This window comes from Rutilus rutilus, assembly GCF_951802725.1.
Source record: "Rutilus rutilus genome assembly, chromosome: 6".
Classification (NCBI taxonomy): domain Eukaryota; kingdom Metazoa; phylum Chordata; class Actinopteri; order Cypriniformes; family Leuciscidae; genus Rutilus; species Rutilus rutilus.
In genome coordinates this window covers 2,717,751-2,729,968 of record NC_140214.1, presented here as the reverse complement: position 1 = coordinate 2,729,968, position 12,218 = coordinate 2,717,751, and the positions used below count along the sequence as shown (strand labels likewise).

Here is a 12,218-nt window from a genome sequence, read left to right as displayed (position 1 = left end):
CTTGCCACAGGGAGCTCGCTCACTCGTAACATTGTGTTTTAATGCTGCATGTACTTTTAAAATAACCATAACTTGCTCAATTTTCTACCGATTTTCAAACGGTTTGGTTTGTCATAAACGTCAGAGATGTAGTTATGACACGGCATACATATGAATAATTATAACAATGGACTTCCATATGAAAATATCCTTGAACAGAACCAGATAGGTGCAATTAATATTACACACGCACAAAGTATTTATATTAAATCAATATATAGGCTACTAAAACTAAGTGTACAGAATGGCAACATGACTATATATATATATACAGTACCAGTCAAAAGTTTGGAAACATTACTATTTTTAATCTTTTTGAAAGAAGTCTCTTATGCTCATCAAGCCTGCAGTTAAAAACAAAAAAAAACAGTAATATTATGAAATATTATTACAATTTAAAATAATGGTTCTCTTTTTTAATATACTTTGAAATGTAATTTATTTTTGTGATGCAAAGCTGAATTTTCATCAGCAAGTACTCCAGTCTTTGGTGTCTTATGATCCTTCAGAAATCATTCTAATATGCTGATTTATGATCAATGTTGGAAACAGTTGTGCTGCTTAATATTTTTTTATAACCTGAGATACTTTTTTCAGGATTATTTGATGAATAAAAAGTTAAAAAGAACTGTATTTATTTAGAATAGAAATCTTTTGTAACAATATACACTACCGTTCAAAAGTTTGGGAACAATAACTCTTTTTTTTTAAAGAAATTAGTACTTTAATTCAACAAGAATGCGTTAAATTGATAAAAGGTGATGGTAACGATTTATATTGTTAGAAATGTTTTTATTTTGAATAAATGCTGTTTTTATGAATAAATGCTGTTAACGTTTTACTCATCAATGAATCCTGAAAAAAGTATTCCAAAAAAATATATTAAACAGCACAACTGTTTCCATCATTGATAATAACTGAGTATCAAATCATCATATTAGAATGATTTCTGAAGGATCATAAGACACCAAAGACTGGAGTACTTGCTGATGAAAATTCAGCTTTGCATCACAAAAATAAATTACATTTTAAAGTATATTAAAAAAGAGAACCATTATTTTAAATTGTAATAATATTTCATAATATTACTGTTTTTTTTTGTTTTTTTGTTTTTGTTTTTAACTGCAGGCTTGATGAGCATAAGAGACTTCTTTCAAAATCATTAAAAATAGTAATGTTTCCAAACTTTTGACTGGTACTGTATATATATATATATATATATACATACACACACACACACTTTTGTAATATGAATATTACTATTATAATAAAATAATTTGAATTATTACATGTTTTTTCTTTCTGCCGGATAACAAACATGTCTGAACTGACCATATTTCACTTGATATGACTTTAGAAACACAACTGAGCCCTAGCACCAGGTCTTGTGAAGCTGTGTGCAAAAGCAGATCAATATAGAAAGAAAATGAGTACTTTAGACCATTATTTGCCAAGGTATGCGCATTGTAAAATGCCCTATGGAAACTCCCCATATAGGACTTTTGGTTCCCCAAAATGCATACTGACAATAAAAGGCTTACTGTGTGGCAACCTCTTCTTCGTGTAGAATCATAATGAAATCAAATGAAAGGAAACACTCTGATGTTACTTGTAGACTATTTGGATTGTATGTCAGGGGTTCTGATATAGAATATAGAATGAATACACAAAATATGGAATAATTACACAAAAGTCTCTTTGTCAACTATTATACAAGTGTCATTTATTTGCAAAAAAAATAAAAAATAAGATTTGATTTGCAGCATCTGTCACCAGGCTGGCACGGCAGACATCACCGGACAGCTTCTTCAGAGCCTGTCGCACAACAATTTCCTGAAATTTGATAACAATAATCATTAATAAGCATGGGGAAATTAAGGGAACACTTATCGTGAGATTGTTTTTCCCCAGATTTTGACTATTGGCACTTATAGGGAAGATCGACTTTCAGTTAGCCATACCTGAACTGTACACGAGAGCGTTGTCCACAAGACCATCGAAGCGGACGGGAAGGTAGCTGTGGTCATGTACTAGGCCAGGAATGTCAGCAAACGGGGATGGAAGATCTTCTCCTCCTGCTGCAGAGGACAGGCTTGTAGAGGTGTCGATGACAGCTGGTAGGGACTCTGTGTCATCCTGTGCCGTCACATTGCCTCTGCATGGTTTAACGACCCCACACCGGGCCGTCAGCTTCCTAAAGACGTACTTGAACCGGCTGGCGTTAGGGTTGTTCTTCCAGAAGAGCCCGCATGTTCATCTTGGCCCTCTTTTCTCTCCTCAAGGCATTACTCTTCTCCCGCTGCAGTTTCCTCACTCTCGCTGAGGCTTCTTCAAGTTTGGCCTTTATAGCCTTAGGGCAAGTAGGCAACGAATACAAGTGGTCAGTGGCCTGCCCCTTGCGGCTCAAACTCCTCTCTACAGTGGCTCCCTGTTGTTTTGCCAAAATATACAAATTATATATGGAAATTAATAAGTAACTTTAACAATTCAATCTTCACTTTTAGATTCTGTGAGCCTAAATACACGTTTAGGTTCTCCAATTCTCCAACAGAAAACACAACAGCGTACATTTAAGAAATTGTATAGGCTTGTCCACTTATAAGGCAAAAATATGTTTTGTGGCTCTGGACAAAAATGGCTCTTTTGATTGTAAAGGTTGCCTACCCCTGGTTTAAGTTTCAGTGTTCACACGTTTTATCATTTAAGTGTATAAGCGACGGGGCAAGTGAGATAGCCAGTCGTTCTCAAACTTTTTACACAGAGTACCACCTCAAATAATATTGGGCTCTTAGACTACTAACACCCTATATCTTTCTGGGTACCACCAAGATAAAGGATTTAATATAACAAGCCATATGATGGTCTCATTTGTTTGACATTCCACACGCAAACACTCACAACATCAGGTTGAGGTGCATTCTTAGACAAGTCCAACGGCAGGTTGTCTTCCGCTCTAGAGGTGGTTGTGCTTCTTGTTGCTACCAGCTGAAATAAAGTAAAGAAGTTTTGAGCGTCTAAAATGTGTTGTAATAAACTACACATTATATAACTCGCAGAAAAAAAAAACTAAAGTGACATTTAATCACATATTGATATATCAATCTTATACACCTTGAATTATTGTTGGTCAATGATACACATACCCTTTGAAGATGAGCTGGAAAGTTGAAAATGCTTGGCAAAACACCATCTCTAAGCCGGACAGTCTGCCCCGTTCTGTCGAAGTCCTCACTCCTGAAGTGCTCGCTGCAAAGCAGTGTCCTGTCAGAGGCGACAAATCCGTCCCTTCTCAGGGCAAGTTCCCACTGCCTCCTTAACTTTATGGCTTTGGGAAACCTTAAAAACGTGAGAAATGTACCCAGATATAGAAATTATTGTCAACATTTCCAACCCTTTTTTCCTTCTTTCAACATTAAGGGTAAGGACAAAAATACACACCTAAATGATCATATGTTTAGGGTAATTGTATGTCGTCTATGTATGTGTGCATGTATGTACTTTAGAATAAGATAACCACACTAAACAAGTTATAAAAAGGTGTGCAAAAGAAACATTCAGCGATTGTGCAAACAAACTTTAAAAAGCTTTGGGTCAACAACAATACTATTATGTCATAGCCCCGCTGTATTGTACATACAGCCACTAAGTAACTAACGATTATCCCAAATATAATCATAATATTGTCATATCTTACCGGTGAAAGGTGATCCCACGGGCTCTCGTTTTGAGACTACGTTCATTGGAGCATCCGCAGGCTGCACAAGTGTCTGGCATCTTCTCATATAAAGCCAGCAATTTCCTGTGTCACAATGCAAGATGTTTTTAACAAACCAACCTGATTAAAAATCATGTGCAACTTAAGTTACATTGAAAAGAAAGAAAAAATCTGCCTCTCCCACTGATGTAGAATTGCTGGGTGGCAGAAACTGTAACGTTGGTCTCACTCAAAGCTTATTGTTATTAGCCAGCAACTAACTACAACCACATACACAAACATTGTAATTTAGACAAAAGATTAGTTGTCATAAAATCGTTATTGGTGTCAGTAAAACCTTTATAATCGAACAGCTCGATTGTGATCTCTGCCTTGATAAGTTGCGCAAGTAGCCGTGATACACAACTATGCTGCAAGATTAAGTCGTTTTTCGAAAAGAAAATCTGCACTTTCAACATGTTCCAGCATTCAGAATTATAGCCACGTTAATAACGTTTGTAAGAAACCAAACCGTTTGTAAATCCGTCAAGATTTCAGCGAGATAAAAGGATTTGTGTTCGTGCTGATCACTCACCTTACATCAGGTACCACAGAGCTCGCCAGAGAGCTTCCCTGTAACAAGATGGCCGCCGGTGATGCCTTCTTCTTCTTCTTCTTCTTCTCTAATATTAATGGCGGGTCGCAACCAACTTTTTCAGGTGCATACCGCCACCTACTGTACCGCCGGTGATGCCGGAAGAGACTCCGCCTTAAGACATCTAGCCTTATATGGGTAAACCGGTAAACCTCAGACGCAGCTTTCATCACGTGACTGATTAAGTTAAAGGGAAGTGCGCGTGGTTTGAAAATGTCTTGGGATTGTTTGATCAGGAACACGCGCTAATGGACGATGATGAGGAGACTTATCGATTATGGAAAATTCGCAAGACCATAATGCAGGTGTGAATGTAGACTGAGCTGCGTCTGTTCATAACTCTTTTAGTAGTTGTTTACATTAAACACGCGATCATAAGAGAAGTAGTGGTATGTATGTACACAGAATGATATTATATAGTAAACATAAGGTGAATTCAGGGTGATACTTTTTGCCTTTAATATGACTTCAACCTGAATTTTTCTAAATTAAAATATCATACAGACTAAAATAATTATTCAGTTTAATGTTAAGACATTTAGAAATTAAATGGAATGAGATTCAGTACCAGACATTGACTATAAAACTAACAAACAAAAAGGTAAATGCTTAAAATTGAATGTAAGAGTATAGTATATATTATTAGTATAGAGGGAAAACTGTAAAATAAATAATATAAATATATAAATAAATAATTTTCTTTTAAAGGCCCCTGTAGTCGATTTTATCCCTTAAAACTCATATTTGATCACCAAAATTACATATTTAAACGTTTTTTTCCTAGAAAAAAAACTTCATGCCTTAAAATAGCTTGAATGTAACTCGACACCCTTGCCTCATTTAGTATGCGCGGTTCTATGAATATGCAAATGAGCCCCGCCTCCACTCACTCAGCTCAGAGATCCATTCATTGACGGTTACAAGGTAGTTTGTGACGTCAGAAACACCAGCGATTTCAAAGCGTGTTTTCCTAGGCTGATATTGACTTGGGACTACATTGGGGTGAAGAAGTAGCGCCCAGGTAGCAGTGCTTCGCCTGTGCTTCACCCTAATATAGTCCCCAAGTCAATATCAGCCTAGGAAATCGCCTAGTCTTAATCTGCATTGCTATTTGTACTCGTTGTGAATACGCAGGCCACAAGAAGTAATTCGTTTTTTTTAATCACTTTTACTCATGACATGCTAGCTGGCAACAAAGGATTCCATTCATTATGCTAAGCTACGCTATCGGCGGCACAGCCAAACTAAAACAATGCATGCACTGAGACAAAAATGTGTTTGCCCACCTATCTAAATGTAGGAAAGACAGTGAATAAGCCCTATTTCAAAAAACGGTGGAGTGTTCCTTTAACAAAGAATAACAAATACAGTAACAAACATATTGCTCATGTTAGTAAATACATTAATGTTAACTTATGGCCATTATTGTAAAGTGTTACGAATGCATTTCTATAGCAGAAAACGGGCGAAGCTCACGTGCCGGTTCTCTCGTGTTGTAGCTCTGCCACGATCGAGGGTTCCTGGTGACCCAAGATGAGCTGGACCAGACCTTGGATGAGTTCAAGGCTCAGTTCGGGGACCGGCCCAGCGAGGGGCGACCCAGACGGACGGATCTCACGGTTCTGGTCGCTCACAATGACGATCCCACCGACCAGATGTTCGTCTTCTTCCCAGGTGAGATGTGGGCCCGTGTTTATCAAGCCTCTGAGAGTTACTCACAGGAACGCTGCTAAGAAGAAAGTGTTGTCTCAAAGCTGTGCTTAAAAGTTAGGGTTACACCCTTAAGTTTAAGGTGTCATTGTTACAGTGTAATTATTATTATTTAAGTACTGAGTAATATTAAGCAACTACATGTACTTACTATAGGGTTTGTTTGAGGGTTAGTTGCATGTAATTATGCATAATTTACTGTTGTTACTACGGTGAGTGCATGTAACATATGTAACAAGGACACTGTAAAATAAAGTGTTACCAAAGTTAGTTATCAGGCATAACCTGTTATGTCGATTTTGGATTACGACATTGGCCAATCGCTGAATAGATTTCCTTATTTAAGAATATTTTCTAAATGTCAATCATTTGTTAACAAACAAGTATTCATTACTTCAGTGAGCTCTGCATTAAATTATTACATTGTTTAAAACTAAAACATTTTTAGCTAACTGTGATTTTTGTATTATGTACATTTCTGAAAAGCATAACTTAGACAGTTTCCTCTGATAACAGATTCACTGTAAATTGTAATATGGACTCGTGCATTTTCTGTAAAGCTGTATTTGTGAAAAGCGCTATACAAATAAACGTGAATTAAATTGAATATTCTCAGTTAAATTCACACTGAATGGTGAAATTCCCAAAAGGAGTTTACATTCAACACTCATTTGATAATAATTATCAAGAGAATACATTGATAAACACATTGGAAATGAAAGATCAACATGTTTTCCAACTGACCTGTCTATATATAGCCGAGAGTTTATGATATTATAATAATAAGCCATCATTATGAACCGCTGAATTAGTCGAACAGTGGAAACATGTTATAAAAGGTTCAGCTCAACATTAAAGGGTTCGTTCCCCCAGAAATGAAAGCTCTGTCAGTAATTCCTCTCCCTCATGTTGTTCCAACCCCGTCAGACTCTCGTTCATCTTCAGAACACAAATGAAGATATTTCTGATTAAATCTGAGAGCTGTCTCACTCCTCCATAGGCTTCTCTGTTACTGAAACTTGCCGGTCCAGAAAGTTAGTAAAGACAATGTTTAAAATAGTCCAAGTGACTACAGCGGCTCAACCTTACGTTTATCAAGCGACGAGAATACTTTTAGTGCGCAGAAATAAACAAAAATAACGACTCTTCATGTTCTTCTGTGTTTCTCTGAGTGAGTTCACGTAGTGTAACAGCAGCGCTTCTGGGTCGTACGTCAGAATGGAGGCTCACTATTGGCCAGCTTCACACACATGACCAGCGTCGGCCAATAGCGAGCCTCCGTTCTGACTAACTTTCTTACTAACTTTTCTGGGATGTCAGATATCGATTACAGAGAAGCCTATGGAGGAGTGAGACAGCTCTCAGATTTAATCAGAAATATCTTCATTAGTGTTCTGAAGATGAACGAGAGTCTGACGGGGTTGAACAACATGAGGGAGAGGAATTACTGACAGAGCTTTCATTTCTGGGGGAACTAACCCTTTAACCAGCGCTGAGAAAGATGATCCTGCTCTTTCGGTAATGAATGATACCGTTATACTGGCACCTCATAACCACTGAGAGACCTCTCGAGCCGTCTTAAAGAACTGAGTAAGAGTGATTCTTAGCTTTAAGAAATGTCATAACTTGCTTTTATACTTGAGTTTGAAAGTAGGAGTAAATTTCATGAATTCTCAGCACTTGAAGCTTGATAAATACGGGCCTGCTCATCACTGTGTGTGTGTGTGTGTGTGTGTGTGTGTCATCCACACAGAGGAGATGAAAGTGGGCATCAAGACCATTAAGATGTACTGCCAGCGGATGCAGGAGGAGAACATCACTCGGGCCATCATCGTGGTCCAGACGGGCATGACACCGTCTGCTAAACAGGTACGCTGCCTCCAACACACCCGTGTCTCACCTGGAGCCGTGGACCAGGGCTCTCGTTTATAAGACTGCAGGATCCGCACTTCCACACCTACCTTGTTTGGACTTTTCAGTTTGATCCGGATCAAAATTACAGGTGTGAACCCTCCCCGGACCACGATCCGGATCAAACAGACGAGAAGAGGTAGTCTCGGTCCGGATCAAACTGAACACAGGTTTGGTTCGTCTCTAGTGTGAACGCATTTTCTGTTTGGTTCGGACTTTCAGAACATTTACAGGAGGTTCCAGATGTTCCCGTAGGATTGCTTGCTCTTCTCCTCCTTTCCTGCCGGCGACGATGAAATATTCGCACAATGAGGATGCTCATTTGGCAGATGTGACCTAGCCTCGAGTATAGCTGGCGCTGCAGGGAGTGATGGCGTAATAATAACAGTATAGTGGGAATGATGTGCGTCTGTTCATTCATTATTGTCAAAGTTACCCGCCGAACTGACAACACGCTGACGTCAGACGCACGTCTGTTTACAAACCAATCAATGTCGAGATGCAGCCCACACAGATGATGACGACAGGACGCGAGTACGTCATGTAAAGTGCTTTAGTGCGCTCGCATAATTGCAATGTCAAACCAAACCGAAACTTACCGAATGTATAAAATGTATCAAAACATGAACTTTGGTTCAGACCTCGGTGCGACTCTCAGGTGTGGAAACGCCCTAAAAGGGTATTTTGCATATCATTTGCATATGCACATTCATCCACATGATGCCATGTTTAACGGTACAAGACGTTAGGAAAATATGAGATACGGATGTGCATCACATTACATTGATAAAATTCATTTAGTAGCCGATCCTTGCCCTGTTTTAGAATAAATTAATCAAATAGTGTAAAATGCATTTAAGGGGAATGTTTTTCTCAATCTTTTCCACGGGCCAAATAATATTTTTTATTGTTTTATTTTATTTGAATGGAAACGGATAGGCCTTATTGTGCATTATTGACTGAAAGCATTTCCTCAGACCATGAGTTCTGCTATTATCATGCGCTCAGCAAACATTAAAACAGGAAAAAGTGTTCAAAAGCAGCGCATCCACTACAGATATTTCTATTTATAGGAATATAACATTGTTTGTAACTTCTCTGTAGTGATTTCATGTCATTTCAGTGCTTAACTCCATTAACGAGGATGGCATATTTAATCTAAATGTGTGTATCAGATGTAAAACGTAGTTTAAATCATTCTTATATTTATTTAAACTGTTATTGTGAACATGATTATGACTCATAATGAAGATCTTTCATCTGCCGTCAGTCCCTCAGATCACCGTCTCAAGCGTTCGTGCGCATGTTTTTATAAATCACACTGGTGTGTGTGTGTGAAGTGGCGAACGCTAATCTCAGAGCTGTTTTGTGCGACGGTTATAAATGAGGCAAGCATGATGATGATGATGATGATGATGATGATGATGATGATGATGATGATTGTTTGCAGTCTCTGGTTGACATGGCACCGAAATACATCCTGGAACAGTTTCTACAGCAAGAGCTGCTCATAAACATCACAGAGCATGAGGTGAGACGCTTTCCCTCAGTCACACAAATATGTCATAAAAGACCAGCATAATTCACATGTTTTTATATATTGCGATTTGAACTGTGATATGACTAATATCTGCTGTTAAAAGAACAAAAACTACTAAATTCTTTGACCCAAGCACTAAAATATTTGATGATATGAATATTTAAGAACATTAATATAAATATTATGAATATAAAAAATAAATAAAAAAATTGAGATTTGTTATATTAACAAGTATTGCACAAAAATATTTTATAATATGAATATTTAATATATGAAAGCTGATAGTGTTTAAGAACATTTAACAATATAAGTATTATGAATACTTAAAATATTTATTAAAGCGTGTAGTATAAGAACATTAATCATAAATATTATGTAAAAATCGTATCGAGATTTGTTCAAATTGCACAAAACATTTTATAATTTACATATTTAAAATCTTAATGCGTATAGTATTTAAGTTAAGAACATTAATAATATAAATATAATGAATATAAAAAATATTTAATAAATTGTATTGAGATGTTAACATATTGCACACAAATATCTTACAATATGAATATTTAAAATATTAAAGCATATTGTATTTAAGAACATTGATAATATAAATATTACGAATATAAAAATATTATTAAATCATATTGAGATTTGTCGTTTTAACAAATATTGTGATTTAAATTGATTTGACATCTGCTGTTAAATGAACAAAAACGACTAAATTATAATAAATCTAATGTCTCGTTCTAACTTTAATTAAAAATGTTAAAATATGAATAATATAAATGTTATGAATATTTTTTTTATTCTTATTTATTTATTTAAAATCTGAAAATATACGTACATATTCTTTAATTTATGAACATGACTGGTTCTGTGTCTTGCAGTTGGTCCCTGAACACATCGTCATGACGAAAGAGGAAGTGATCGAGCTTCTGGCCAGATAGTATCCAGATCTAGAGTTACACTGACTGTTGTCTGACAGGTTTCCCAAACACTGCTTTACACTCGCTCACTGCTGACCACGCGTCACACACACACACACACACACACACACACACACACACACACACACACACACACACACACACACACACACACACACACAGATTAGTGTTCGGCTTCTCTGTGACGTCACCTGTGAACAGCTTTTCTTGACTGTCATCAGTAAACTCAAGGAGAGCCAGTTACCCAGAATTCAGCCTGGTGATCCAGTGGCACGGTACTTTGGGCTGAAACGAGGGCAGGTGAGAAGAATACTTCATCTGAAGACTTCTGTGCAATTTACTTAGTATTATAGTATTGAAGTATTACAGTCAAACCAGAGTGTATTCAGACCTTTTGTCACATTATCAGTTTATTCGCTATAGTTTAGAAAAAAGGTAATACAATATGAGCAGAAGAACTCAGTCGATATTTGACTGGTTTTGTCCGTCCTTCTGTTAGACTGTCTCACACATGAATTATGTTGAATATCTGTCAGCTGTTAAATTTAACTACACAATTAGATAATACCAGTTTAGCTCAACCAATCAGCAAGCAATGCTTCATTGTGTTCAGTCTGTGTGTAAAAAGAGCATTAGCAATTAAAGAAAACGCACTTCAGCAAAACATGATCAGGTCAAAGTGTCCCAAATTTTCAGAAATGTTACTGGTAGTCACTGTATGAAGAATATTTGGGTATAATATGTCTGTTTACTTTATTTTGCTCTCCTCACTTACATAAATGAACTATAGTGTCCCGCACACACTAGTGAAATGATATCTGGTGTCTTTATGTCCATTAAAGACGTGGTTCTGCGTGTCACAGGTGGTGAAGATCATCCGGCCCAGCGAGACAGCTGGACGATACATCACATACAGACTCGTACAGTAAAGATGCATCAGGATTTGATTCTTCTCTAAAGGGATACTCCACTTTTTTTGGAAATAGGCTCATTTTACACCTCCCCCAGAGTTAAACAGTTGAGTCTTAATGTTTTCGAATCCATTCAGCCGATCTCCGGGTCTGGCGGTACCACTTTTAGCATAGCTTAGCATAGATCATTGAATCGGACATGACCATTAGCATCTCTCTCAAAAAAAATGACCAAAGGGTTTTGATATTTTTCCTATTTAAAACTTGACTCTTCTGTAGTTACATCGTGTACTAAGACCGACGTAAAATGAAAAGTTGCGATTTTCTAGGCTGATATGGCTAGGAACTATACTCTCATTCCTGCGTAATAATCAAGAAACTTTGCTGCCGTGCCATGAGTGCAGCAGGCGTAATGATATGATGCAGCGCCTGAAAATAGTCCCCAGCTCGGTAACTTCCAGCGTGACCGGGACTAAGTTTGTCTAACCTATTAGACCTATTATCAGGCGCTGTGTCATATCATTACGCCTGCTGGACTCATGGTACGGCAGCAAAGTTTCTTGATTATTACGCAGGAATGAGAGTATAGTTCCTAGCCATATCAGCCTAGAAAATCGCAACTTTACATTTTCCGTCGGTCTTAGTACACGATGTAACTACAGAAGAGTCAAGTTTTAAATAGGAAAAATATCTAAACTCTTTGGTCATTTTTTTGAGAGAGATGCTAATGGTCCTGTCCGATTCAATGATCTATGCTAAGCTATGCTAAAAGTGGTACCGCCAGACCCGGAGTTCGGCTGAATGGATTCGAAAA

At 37.3% G+C, this 12,218-nt stretch overlaps 2 protein-coding genes across 3 annotated transcripts; one reads left to right on the top strand and one right to left on the bottom strand.

Annotated features, from left to right (window-relative positions):
- Positions 1-1,739: 1,739 nt before the first annotated feature.
- Positions 1,740-4,410, bottom strand: LOC311292034 (THAP domain-containing protein 6-like). 2 transcript variants are annotated; one of them, XM_084411468.1, is made up of 6 exons: positions 4,329-4,410; positions 3,734-3,838; positions 3,183-3,375; positions 2,938-3,024; positions 2,001-2,467; positions 1,740-1,872 (listed from the first exon to the last, which is right to left on the bottom strand). In XM_084411468.1, exons 2-5 carry the CDS (start codon positions 3,811-3,813, stop codon positions 2,261-2,263), a joined length of 567 nt encoding a protein of 188 aa, XP_084267594.1. In that variant the 5' UTR covers positions 3,814-3,838; positions 4,329-4,410; the 3' UTR covers positions 1,740-1,872; positions 2,001-2,260. The 2 variants fall into 2 exon arrangements, with proteins under 2 accessions (XP_084267594.1, XP_084267593.1); XM_084411467.1 differs by having other exon boundaries at positions 4,334-4,394.
- Positions 4,411-4,606: 196 nt separating this feature from the next.
- polr2ea (RNA polymerase II, I and III subunit E, a) lies at positions 4,607-11,501 on the top strand. The gene is made up of 7 exons (XM_084411908.1): positions 4,607-4,693; positions 5,888-6,062; positions 7,852-7,967; positions 9,460-9,540; positions 10,434-10,492; positions 10,715-10,793; positions 11,357-11,501. The coding sequence occupies exons 1-7, from the start codon at positions 4,637-4,639 to the stop codon at positions 11,420-11,422; spliced, it is 633 nt and encodes a 210-aa protein (XP_084268034.1). The 5' UTR covers positions 4,607-4,636; the 3' UTR covers positions 11,423-11,501.
- The last annotated feature ends 717 nt before the right edge of the window (positions 11,502-12,218 follow it).

Coding starts and splice junctions, on each gene's coding strand:
- LOC311292034 (XM_084411467.1), bottom strand. Junction 3,376..3,733: donor CGTGGGATCACCTTTCACCG/GTAAGATATGAC, acceptor CACGTTTTTAAG/GTTTCCCAAAGCCATAAAGT. Junction 3,025..3,182: donor TTCCAGCTCATCTTCAAAGG/GTATGTGTATCA, acceptor ACTTTATTTCAG/CTGGTAGCAACAAGAAGCAC.
- polr2ea (XM_084411908.1), top strand. CDS start 4,637: ATGGACGATGATGAGGAGACTTATCGATTATGGAAAATTCGCAAGACC. Junction 9,541..10,433: donor TAAACATCACAGAGCATGAG/GTGAGACGCTTT, acceptor TGTGTCTTGCAG/TTGGTCCCTGAACACATCGT. Junction 10,493..10,714: donor ATCGAGCTTCTGGCCAGATA/GTATCCAGATCT, acceptor GACTGTCATCAG/TAAACTCAAGGAGAGCCAGT.